At 38.0% G+C, this 12,578-nt stretch overlaps 1 protein-coding gene across 8 annotated transcripts in view; it reads right to left on the reverse strand.

Annotated features, from left to right (window-relative positions):
- The window catches only part of Nfib (nuclear factor I B), a 224,547-nt gene that overhangs the window by 49,408 nt on the left and 162,561 nt on the right, over positions 1-12,578 (reverse strand). For all 8 annotated transcript variants that reach the window (XM_060365777.1, XM_021649507.2, XM_060365778.1 and 5 more), the window contains one exon: positions 11,036-11,154. In XM_060365777.1, coding sequence (XP_060221760.1) covers positions 11,036-11,154 — 119 coding nt within the window. The remainder of the gene's footprint in view (positions 1-11,035; positions 11,155-12,578) is intronic.

A 12,578-nucleotide genomic window follows, 5' to 3' on the forward strand; every position in this document is an offset into this window, starting at 1 on the left:
TAGGACATCTTAAAGCGGAAACTGAAAACTGCATGACAGGGTCAGCTGCCAATATATTACAAGTGAAAAACAGAACAAAACAACAACAAAATCACATCTCATGTAGGCTCAGCCTTGCAAAACTATGACTCATGTTAAAACATATAGAGAATGCAGTTAAAACTACATAGAAACTAAAGCTGGGCATGGTGGTGCATGCCTGTAATCCCAGCACTCAGGGAGGCAGAAGCAGGCAGATCTCTTTGAGTTTGAGGCCAGCCTGCTCTACAAAGATAGGCAAGACTACACAAGGAAACCCTGTCTCGAAAAACAAAACCAAACAAAAACCATAGAAACTGAACTAGTACTTTTCAATCAAATATTAATAGAAGTCAATCTAGATTTTACCTCAGTGTGATACAATTAGAGGCAATTATTTTTATTATTTGTATTTTATAGTAAGCCGTCCTAAATTTCCTATAAAAAGCTATCACTTTCACCAAAGTACTAGCAGTACTTTAGAAAAATATTTTACCAAAAATATTAGAAGTATGTTTGCAGCTCTACAGACTGATGCATAATTCCCATATTGAGGTGTCGACTATGGATCCTGTTGTGTGCCCAACATCACAACATGAGAAGGAAAGGCCTTACTCTATAAAGTTCTAAGATGGAGTGCTAAATGGAATGGTAACTAAGTTAAAGTTATTAAAGTGTCTCTGAAAACCCAGTAAAGGGAATATGTGAATGTGAGTCTAAGGACTCCTGTAGATGTTGAGATTTCACAATAGTGTGGCAAATGTGGGTAAGTACTTCCTACACACTCCAAGTTAACAAAATGCTCCGAATGCTATGACAAGACATATGGACTTAATCCCACTACAGTAGTTTGATGATGATGCCAGATGATTCAAAGACTGTGCCGTGCTCAGCATCTATTCTGCCACGAATCCCTGTATCTATTCACAAGCATATCTGTAATCTCACACTCTAAAATTAACCAGAAAAAAAAATGGCATCACAAGGGTAAGATGTCAATTTAAATACGAGTTTTCAATTAAAAAAAAAATCAGTTTTTCTTAAGGGGAAGAGCACGATATCCTTTGTCCCAGATAAAATAATTCCTGCTTTAAGTATTGAGCCATTCAATCCTACTCACACTTGAGTGCAGTACTTATTGTATTCTTCAGCAACTTGAAACCCTTTGTGATGGCTGAAGCCTCTTGTATATTTTAACCCAAGCACAGTGGAGTAGCTTGTCACTACAAGCCTGTACTTTACCAAATCTCCATTAAAAAAAAAAAAAAGGTATTTAGGCTACACCTATATCTAATGCGAAGCTAAAGCTGAATTTGCTTTGAAACTCAAAAATACCTTCCTGAAACAGCTTTTTTAAAAAAAGTTTTTGAATAATAAAGAACAGTGCTATAGGAATGAATACCAGATAAATGAAATTGCTTTTTAAAAACACTTCAAACTGCTTTTGTCTATTGCCAATTTAACAGACAATTATAAAGGATCTCAAGTAATATCCATAAACATAATTTGAAAGGGGAAAAAACCCACCAAAACAAATATGCAGGACGCGGAGTACATTCTCTTCCCTTGTTGAGCATCAGCAGAGATAAATAAGTGGCTGAGATTCAGCAGTCTCTGGGGGAAAGTTCTAGCCTTGGGGTCTTGTTAGTGTTGAACATTTGAGAGCCATGGATATAAAATAAAATCAATACTGTAACCTTAACTGTAAAAGTCAGGAAGATACTGGAAGTGTTCTAATTTAACAAGATTACAGATGACTTTTTGGAGGTGGGCATCTGGGAAACAGCCACGCATTTAGAAACACTTACACTGCTAGACCCTAGCGATCCTATACTGTGGATCCTGCTGTCTTCCACACTGGTAAGTTAGGGCAGTTTAACAGATGTGCTACATTAGTAGAGTTACAGGAAAGCCTCCAAGTCCTAGAAATGACCCGGACCAGACTTCAAATAAAACCTGAGAAAGCGAACTAATTGTTTGGGTACAATTATGATTTGATATAGTTTAGCAAGTGGAAAAGAAAACCATGAAAATTTTCAAGTCATCCGTTTGGTGCTCAATGCAAACATGATTGCTGTACATAAATCCTGTCTCTTACAGTGGAAAAGTAGTCAAAGCTAGCATAAGTTGTAGTGTTTAAATCTATATTTTTCATCCAACAAATGTAAATGAAGGAAAAAACATTCCGTCAACGAAATTACTGGGATGGCATATTTATTATCCTAATGGTTTTAGAAATCACGTGAAATTGATCAGTAACAAAACCTCTATTTAGTAATGGACCAATTACATTTTCGAGATAATGTCAGTGAAACAGAATATTGTCACAGGATAATGGTCTCCTATTGGTAGGCCCCCAGTCACTTAGAGAAAATAAATGTTGCTGTCTGGCTGAGTCATTTGTTTTCAAAGTAGAAGACACTGATCCCATAACAAGGTTCTGTATAATAACTCAATCTCTATCAATCATTGGTTGTAGCAGAATGGAACAGGATGGGACACGTATTTGTGAGATTTGGGCATTCCTGAAGTATAAGGCAAAACATTCAGTGCCTCCAAGCACATAAACAATCTAATTATTATGCTATTCAGTGAGAACATTTAAAGTAAACATTTAAAAGCTAACGTAAGAAATGAAAGACTTTTGAATTTTTCAAACTATCTACATTAATGAAAGCTTAAAAATTTAAACACAATAACTCAAAGCTTAAAACTAAAACTTTTAGTCAAGTGTCCTTTCTGTGAGATGCTTGGGGCCAGAGGTTTGGAATTTCAGAATTTGGGATATTGGCACACATATAATGGTGTATCTTCGAATGCAATTCTAGTCTAAACATGAATTCATTTATGCATATACACTTTATACACTAACCCTCAAGGCAGCTTTCTACAATATTTTTAGTGTGTGTGTATGTTTAGACTGCAACCCAAAACATTAAGTCAGGTGTGGAATTTTCCGCTATGACATCATGAAGTATTTCTAGAAGTGATTCAAGATTTTCAAAGGCCATGACTACTGACGCTGCCAAACTCTCCGACTACAACTGAATTAAAATTTGAAACTGAATTAAAAATTAAAACTGGACACACAGAAACCTTCGTACCTAAGTTTGTTTTTCTACAGATGGGAAAAACTCCAACCACTGACACAATGGTTAATATTCAACGTTTAAGCCTTAGGGTGGGCCTTTTAATAAGATTTTTTTTGTACTATTTATTTGGAGAGTGTACGCAAGCCTACAGAAGCAGAGGACAATGTGCAGGAGGCAGTTCCCTCCTTCTTCTCTGTGGGGCTTGGGGATTAAAATCAGGCCTTCCAATCTGGTGCCTTTACTGGAACCAGAGGTGAGATTTTCAAGAGATTTAAAGCTATTATAAACTCAGCATCTGACAGTTATTAAGTAGTCAATAAGTGATAGGTCCAAATAAAGACAGAACCTTGACTTTCTCACTTATATATGTCATTTATATATATTTATATATATATATACATAAAGTATATATATACTTTAAGTTTTTATGGTTTCTTTAATGATAAAAGGAAGGGGGAGGGTATCTGGTAAAGGATAAATACAGATTTGAAAGTATAAATAAAACATGGCTAGCGGCAATGTTAGAATTTTTACTCAAAAATAATCTTCAAGATAGGATGAGGTCTTAACCTGGAGTGGATATTGGGTTATTATTAAGGAGCTGTATTTGTTAAACTAATAATGGCAAATGTGTTTTTAAACCTGTAAGAAACTCTTAGAAGTCTATATATAAGTAAATGGTATGAATTACTTAAAATATTTTTTAACTGCTGGAAAATAGAAAACACAAAACTAGAGTATTAACAGTTTACAAGGATAATGGATTATGTAGATGAGCTTCAGATTTCTCTCTATATATTTTTCATAGCAGAAAATCTCTAAAAAATTGTACCCAGTCACCTGCTTCACACCAGCCTTTTTCCTCAATTATTCATCCAAACTCATCATACTTGTAACATTTTTAGTAAAAAATATCTAATCCTATCATTAATAACTGAGGTTTATGTACACATATTTACATATTTTACATAGAATTGGGAATTCTTTCAGAACCCTGAAAATTCATGTTTATTTCCCTTCTCTCTTTTTTGTTCGACGGTGCCTAACAGGATCAATGAGGAAGCTCTCCAGGAAAACCATTTGCCTGGAGAGACTTGTGAGGGAACCTGGCTGGGTCCCCTTCTCCCTGAAGAGGGCCCGCGAGCTGGAGGCAAGACACCCACTCCACTTCTCTTGAATGATGTATGAGGAGGGTTCCAGCGCTTTGTGATCAGTCTAGAAAATCAAGCTCTCACTGTGTGGGCTATCACTAGTCTAGTAACTCTGACTTTCCAAATGTCTCCAAAACACTCCTGAACAGTAAATCAACACGTAAAAGGATTTAAAGCAAAAAGTTTGATTATGCCATGGAACGCTGTGAAGCATTCCAGGGCTCGGGGGCTTTGGGGGTTCCTACGTGCCAATTTTAATCTGCTTCATCAGGTTATCAAACAGAAAGCTGTTATTATTTGGAACTAATTATGTATTAGGTTTTTCTGCAAAATCGGTGCTTTTAAATCATTAAGTTTCCAGAGCACGAAACTGGGAGCTTAACTTTTCCATATTAACCAGTACAGCCCCTTGGAACATGCACACAGCCTGCCCCACCCAACATGCCTGTCTCCATTCAAGCACATGAAAGGCAGACAGATATCTGTTAATTAGCAGGCAACAAGAGGAACTCTTAACAAGAGCTTTCAGGAACAATTTACTGTTCTCCTTTCTGTTTTTGAAGATGGTCATGTGATTTTTTTTTCTTTTTTCTTTTCTTTTTTCTTTTTAACCCCCCAAGCTCAGCAGTGTGGCTGAAAGGAATAATCCACACTTGGTGGGGGTCTCTGAGACTGGCTTTCTGATACCACAGTGGCACAGGGTGAGGTGGGGAAGAGCTCAGCTACAAACCAAGACTTCTAGGAAGCTGAAGAAGTTAGATTTAAAACGGGGCCTTAAACACTAAATTCAAACCTGCTTCTACACATACTCATCCCGCCAAAGGATTATTACCTCTGTTTTTATTTTTCACGTTAAACGAAACTGATATTTGAAGATTTGCTATTTGATTCTTGTGATGCCAACTCTAAGAAGGTGGTCAATGGGTCCCCAAAAGCGGCCGGAAAGTTTCGCCTGCCAGGTCACTCCCTGCCCTCTCCAGGACCGCCCTTAACGTTAATGACTCCCTGAGAACAGCCACCCAGCCAAGCGTGAAAGCTGTGGCTTCACTTAGCTCCCAAGCTCACAGAAACCCTGAGATTCCAGCCTTCATCAAACAGAAGTTTGGGCTCTGGCACTTTCCCAAAGTTTGGACTTAATGCTCCCCCTAGCTCCTCCCACTGTGGGGGAGGGAGGCCTCTGAATTCACACACATAATAAGCATGCTAATCGAGTCAGCAGCCTCTCCTGGAAAGTAACAGCACACAACAGTATATTAAATATTCCACATATGCACTCAGCAAAGAAAAAAAAAGTTTAAATTGAGTTAGGCTATTACTTTCCAAACTTAGTTGACCACCGATACTAGCACACCTGTGAACAATCCCTGAACTCACATTAAGCAGGACTGGTCTTGAATCTGGTTCTCTCCCGTGCTACCTGACTCCATGTTCTCACACTGATTTCCTGATTTAGCTCGAGAGAGAGAGAGAGAACATTCATCTCCCGTTCGTTCCCACTCTTCCTGCAGGCCCTCTGCTTGAATTCATTTGTTGAAATCTAACACTGTCTCCTCAGAGAGCTCTAGAAAGTGCAAACTGAAGGCTAGCACACTGGAGACTATTTCACTGAGGGAAGTATTTGCAAAGTTAATGGCAGGAACTTAGAGACAGAGCAAAAGAAGGGCTTGCTGGAGAGGCTTTTTTATATGACACCACTTACCTGCATGTGTTGTACACGTGAGTGTGTGTGTGCTCAGCCAGCATCCTACCTACGACTGAGCTGCATCCTCTGCTGGTGAATATTTTTAAAAAATTAATAATTGCATTTCCTAGAACTTTGCTGTAATCAGAACATGACGTCTAGGTAGTCTTACGAGTTCAGTTTAAATTTTTAACTAATTCTAATTACATATAAGTATATAAGTGGTGCCAACTTTTCTAAGATGCTACCTTATTGATTTGGTGTGAAAGCTTATAGCTCATGGTGCTTCAAAAGTAAGTTAGCTCCACAGCATAAAGGTAATCTCTTGTACCTGCTTTACTTATTTATCTTTGGTTAAGCCCTTTTTTCATAAATAATAAGTATTATTTTGTTCAGCAGATCCAGAGCTAGCGACTTAATCAATCATATTTGTGTGCCTACTATAAAAATTCTCATCATATGATAGGAGTTTGCTAAATGTTAATGAGTCACATTATCTCAATCCTAAACACATAAAAATTAATAAAAATTTGCTGTATAGTAAGTCCTTTTAAGTTTATACTTTATCTAAAATTATAAGTGACCGTATTATTAATCAGATTGAGAAGCCAGTAAGTTTTCCATTCAGAAATTCTCAACTATGTACCACAAGTGTGCGATGGATCACAGTCTCCTGACTTTTACATTTAGACCTAGACGACTCCATGGGTATTCAAATAGCAAGGGCAAGGTGACCTTGATGGTTATTATTTGAAGGTTACAGCAGCCTGGCATTGTGGCACATACCTTGAATCCTGACACTTGGGAGCCAGAGACAGCCTCTCAAGAACACACACAAACATACAAGCACACAAACAAATGTCCAAGTAAATAACCAGTCAGTCTGTGACATTATTGGACATCAGAATACAACCAAATTTAGCTTCATGAAAGTGACCTGAAGTAGAGGAAAACTATGATGTGCATCAATTTTCATCTTGTGTTAGAGGGATCATTTAGTCCTTTTTAGAGAAGTTACCAGGAATCAAGTGTCTCAGTAGACTCAGGGAAATGTAATTAAATATAGACAAGTTATCGGGAGATGTTTTCATGGGTAAAATGTTGGAATCAAAGACATGTCCAGCCTGCATGTTTTATGAACTTAAGCATTAAAATCTTAATGATTAAAAAATAAAAAGCATCCAAAAGAAAGACCAGAGTGTAGGACGGGGAGGAGATGAGGGAGGGGGCTACCCTTGGGATACAAAGTGAATAAATTGTAATAAATAACAATAATAATAATGAAAAAATAAAACAATAATAAAAAGAAATACTTAAGTGTGAGGCTGTAGCTCAGCGGTACACTGCTTGTACTGTGGGTACTAGGCCTTGGACTGCATCTTCGGGATGGCCCCCACCCCCAGAAAAAAGAAAAATGAGGCAGTCAGAGGTTTCAGGCCTAAAAGAGACTAAGAAAAGGAAATGCTCCAGCCCTTAGGAAAGGAATACAGTGGTTACTCCATATTCCTCATGTCCCCTATTACTTTCTTCTTCGATACTGACAATTTCTTTTTTGTGGGAGAGGAGGGTTCAAGACAGGGTTTCTCTGTGTAGCCATTGGCTTTCCTGAAATGTGCTCTGTTGACCAGGCTGGCCTTGAACTCAGAGAGCTCTGCCTGTCTTTGCCTCCAGAGTGCTAGGATTAAAGGTGTATGCCACCATTGCCTGACATTGATACCGAAAAATTTAATTTCTATCACTATCCATGACAAGAAACTTAAACAAATCATATAGTCCTCTATCAACTATTTAACACTACTAAATACTACCTACTTTAAAAATAGTCTTGTCTACCTTTGCAAAGCTATAAACTATAATTTTTATAATTGGAAAAAGTAACTTTGTGCTGGAAAGAACACAAAATTAAAATGTTTTGTAATAAATTATTAAAAACTATACAGGTATATGTCATCACATGAAAACTAGATTTAGTATGAATGTTTCGTATAAATTCTTTTTAAAATAAAACAGGAATAATACCTTGGTAACATTATATCATTTATTTTAACTTTGGAATAAAAAAACATTATAAGCATACTGTCCATAATTTCATACCTTTTAATCTTCTATTTCAAAATTCAGCTTTGATAGAGTTATCCAGAAGAGATTTTAATAGACAGCTAATAATCATTGATTAAGGCAAATATCCAGGGAATAATAATGAATTTTTAGCATTCCTGCCAATTGATGATCAACCAGCGAGTGTTAGTGAGCACCACACAGGGCTTTGTGTGAGGAATGACCGGAAGGTACCAGCACTTCCAGAACTAGCCTTCATGACAAATCAGGATGCCTCAAGAATGGAGTGAAGATGGACAAGAACAGCAGCAAGGCATTTCATTTTGCAAATTTAATTGTTTTTTTCTAAGAAGAAAAATCCTCACGTTGGGCTTAGCAAGCGTGTGAAGACAGTGCTGTCCTGGCCTCAGTTTTTTCACTGTGGTTGGAGTCTTCTTCCCTCAACGGCTTATTGTGCACATTTACAAAGTCCTCAGGGTCTTCGCGTTTCAAGTGACAGGTGTTTTTAGGCAACGTATGAGAACGAACAGTCCTCCTTACTCTTACTATAATTTGCTTTTACAGCCTTCTCCGATAGTTTTAAGTCATCTTGACAATAGAAAATCATCAAGACAATGCAATGATTTTACAAAGGGAGAGAGTGACAGTTTCCCTTCTACTTCTCAAAAATGTTTTATAATACGATGTGAGATTGGCTTTCCTGAAGAGCTGGAAGGAAAACGATCAGTTCTTACAAAGTGACACACTCTATAATAAAGAACACCACACTTAATCAACACAGTCATCCTTAAGTATTCAGTGCTGTTATTACTACCAATAGGATCTGTCCCAGAAAAAAATTTTTGACAGAGAAAATAGAGCTTTGTTTAGAATAAAGTGACAATGTCAGTAAAACAAGGAATAATGCATGAAGATCTGTAGATTTTATTGTTATTCTTACTTCTATAGCTCTGGTATTTCTTGCCTTCACGTATGAAGCTGGATGCCTATCAGTGACTCACTTATCTGACCAATATTAACTGTGGCCTTGTGGCATCACTGTTGCCTTTGGTGCTAATGACAGCCACGATCAAAACTGTTGCCTTCCAAGTATAGATATATCTAAATAACTCCTCCAACAAATAAATACAGAATTACGTATTATGAATACAATGAAAGAGCAATACTGGCTGCCAAGGCACAAAAGCAGGAAGGACTAATTTAGACTGAAATTCGTCAGTGGATCACAGACCATTAAAGTTATAAACAAACTTGCCAGATGAGGAGGTAGGAAAGAACCCTTCGAAGGTACGGCTTCTAAGAAGTTCTTGGGCATGGCACTCCCAAACCCAAGCAAAGCAGTAGGTCCAGATGCCAGCAGGAGTGAAAAGCACATTGTGTGCCTGTGGTCAAATGAGGGACAGGTGGTTTTTGCTTGAGAACGCTGGGGGGTGACTGATGGAGATGAAGCAGAAGGATGAAACAATGCATCGTGATTACACTTTCCTACCGCCTGAAGAACAGATTGAGAGGGGGTTGCAAAGCCCAAAGTCTCCAACTGATTTTCCAATCCTTCTGTAAAAGGAACCTGTCATACCCTCACTTTCCTTCCCATCAGTAGAACCAATCTCAAAGCCCAAATGGCCATTCTGGCATTTCTTCCCCACCTCAGTGCCTCCCAAGCCTTGGTATGTTCCAAACTGTCCCCTGCCCCTGTATCTTTACTAGTTGAATTATTTAAATGAGGGGCTAGAGAGATGGAACCACAGTTTAGAGCACTTGTACCCAGAAAGCAGATCACACTATGTGTAACTCCGGTTCCAGAGGATCTGATGGCCTCTTTAGTCTCCACAGGCACCTGGTACCCAGATGCCGCCCACACACACACACACACACACACACAGGCTAAGTGCTCATACACATAACATAAAGATAAATAAATCTCTTTAAAAGAAGTCTTTTAAAAATATCAACATGTGAAGGGTAACCCAACTGCCAGTCCAGTTCCTCCATGAAGGCCTCATCCCCATAGAAACCCTGTGTCACTCAATATGAATTTCTGAGTAGAAAGAATAAAATCCTGGTAAGAAAGTAGCATTGGTTAGGGTTAGGGTCAACAGTCTGCTAACATTTCTCTGCATACAGCTACCCAAGCTCACAGATAAAAAAAAACAAAAAACAAAAAAACTACACCCTGGGCTGAAAACCAGTAGGCTGAAAACCCTTTTTCATTTTTAAACATACACATCTGATTTAAAAGAAATTTACAAATATGTTTTATGGTGCCACTATAAAAACGTATTTGCACACATGTACAGACAAACCAACAAAAGTGGTAACTAGTTGATTTGTCTTTCCCAAGCTTTTAGTATCTCCTTATTGTGCAGAAAGGCATGAATATGTGATATTGAAGAAAAACACACAGGAGATCCGATGCATTTCCTGAATAAAGACCATGTGAGAACTCAGAAAGCTAAATCGTACTTACGTAAAGTTATTCTCCTCAACTATCCTAGAACTGAGTCATAGCTCTACCTAGGAAGCAACTAGATTAACTGAGACAGGATCTCTTCCATGACACTTTCAACTATTATCTGTGCTCCACCCACTTCCAGGAGGAACCACAGCTTCCTTTAAGTGAGAATTCTCCCACCTGCCAGCTGTCCTTTAAATGAGACTTCTCATACCTGCCAACTGCCTGAAGTTTGTTCTTGGGGGTGGGGGGAGAGAACAATGGGAGCTCACTGAGTCTGAACCTGACACTCTGTCGAGACTCTTGGCCCAGTGTTGACAGGCCCAAGTCGTTTGCAAACATGATTGCGGGCCCTGAAAGACCATTTTGTATGAACATTAAGGTATAATGAATTTTGTTACAGGATTTTTGTAACTTTGATAACATTTGACTACTTCTGTTGTGAAATTATCTTGGTAAGAATCTTAGTGAAATTATTTCAGTATAATAGTCCATATGAGCACCCCAGAAAGGGTGATGAGGAACACGGGAAATAAGCAATGCTCGACACCCTGGTGCCCCTTGGAGGTGTCTTCTCACCCACCTTGATCTCTTTCGTGCCATGTTCGGCTTCCAGCAGCTGGTGAATTTGGAGAGGGGTAAAAGTCTCCTGTAGGACTTGGCTCCATATTTTCATCTATGGATATAGTTTTGGGTCTTTTGCTGTTAAAACATAATAATAATGACATTAATGGCATTTACAAAAAAATGACTTTATAAAAAAAATAATTTCCAATAGATCCAAGTTAAAGAGTTTGAAAGAATAGTAAGTGTTCAAGGCATCCACGGGAGCAGCGAACATTCCCAATAGTAAATGCTACCTATCAAAGTGGTTGGTATACCTAACTTTTCAGATTTTTTAAAAGTGAACTAAAAGTGAACTCTCTCAATATGTCTTTTCTGCTAATATGAAAATTTTAGATGAAGGAAAAATGTACCAATTTATCTTACATTTTTGATATTAATAGTGTTCATAGGACAGACAATGCGATGCTTTATTATTAGTCTGGGGATAAGAGAAAGGGATGGGGCAGTGAAGCCGCATCACAAATCCTGTGTCTTGCCTGTCGTTAGCTCCAGCAGCAGGTTCCTCAACCTGACTAAGCTCAGTTAATCACCTGTGAGGTGGAAATAATAAAAACCAGTTTAAAGAGTCTGGCTGAGAAGATGAGGTAAACTAATAACTATAAAGCTCTCAGTTAAATCGCTGGAAGCTTAAAGATACTTATTAATATTAATTATTAGTGTTGACCTTATAATTAATAGCATGAAGACCGTTTCCAGAACTTTACTAGTTGTAAGGATCCATTTTCTTTACCTTTCCCTTAAACAAATTAGGCTACTGGTCCTTTATTCTTAAGATCAATCATGAAAAATTATTATTTAAGAAAATACTTTGGAATAACCTATTACAAAGGAAAGTGGATATCCAGCAAAGAATAAAAACTATTTTATGACGTGAGTGATACTTTGGGACAGTCTGCTTCAGTGTTCTCCAGCCAACATCCCAGTAAACAGCTAATTATGCTAATTATTGACTCTTAAATGAACACTTTTTCTTTTTCTTAAAGAATTCTTACGTGTGCCTATGTTCACATGTAACAACCACAAAATGCCTCCTGAATTAACTTTATGTGCTGTTCATAGTTACAGGGACACCAAAGTATGGTGCTGTAGATTATCTCAGAAATTGCATGCAAACCAAGCCCCCATTAAAAAACAAAAAAACAACAACAAAAAGCAAGGGTACAAATCTGGAGAAATTCAGCGAATCTGCCCAGGAAAAGTGAACAGAAGGGGTCACGCCAGGGGGGAGGTCTGCCAGCCAGGGCGTAAGCTCTCGGAGCCTGTGCACAGCTCAGTCTATTTGTAGATGCACTGCAGTTAATTGCCGCTGATCTCTGGAGTACAGATTGAGTGTGACAATTTCTCCCCGCAATAAAGCTTAACAGAAATGATATTATTCCTTTAGTCTCTACCAAAGAATCCAAATTCAGAGATCATGCATATCTTTCAGAATTCTCTTTTTAATGTAATTCTCTTCCACTATGAGTCAGCAGTGGTATTCAAAGAAAGAAGAGAAAATT

This window comes from Meriones unguiculatus, chromosome 12 (genome assembly GCF_030254825.1).
Source record: "Meriones unguiculatus strain TT.TT164.6M chromosome 12, Bangor_MerUng_6.1, whole genome shotgun sequence".
Taxonomy (NCBI): Eukaryota; Metazoa; Chordata; class Mammalia; order Rodentia; family Muridae; genus Meriones; species Meriones unguiculatus.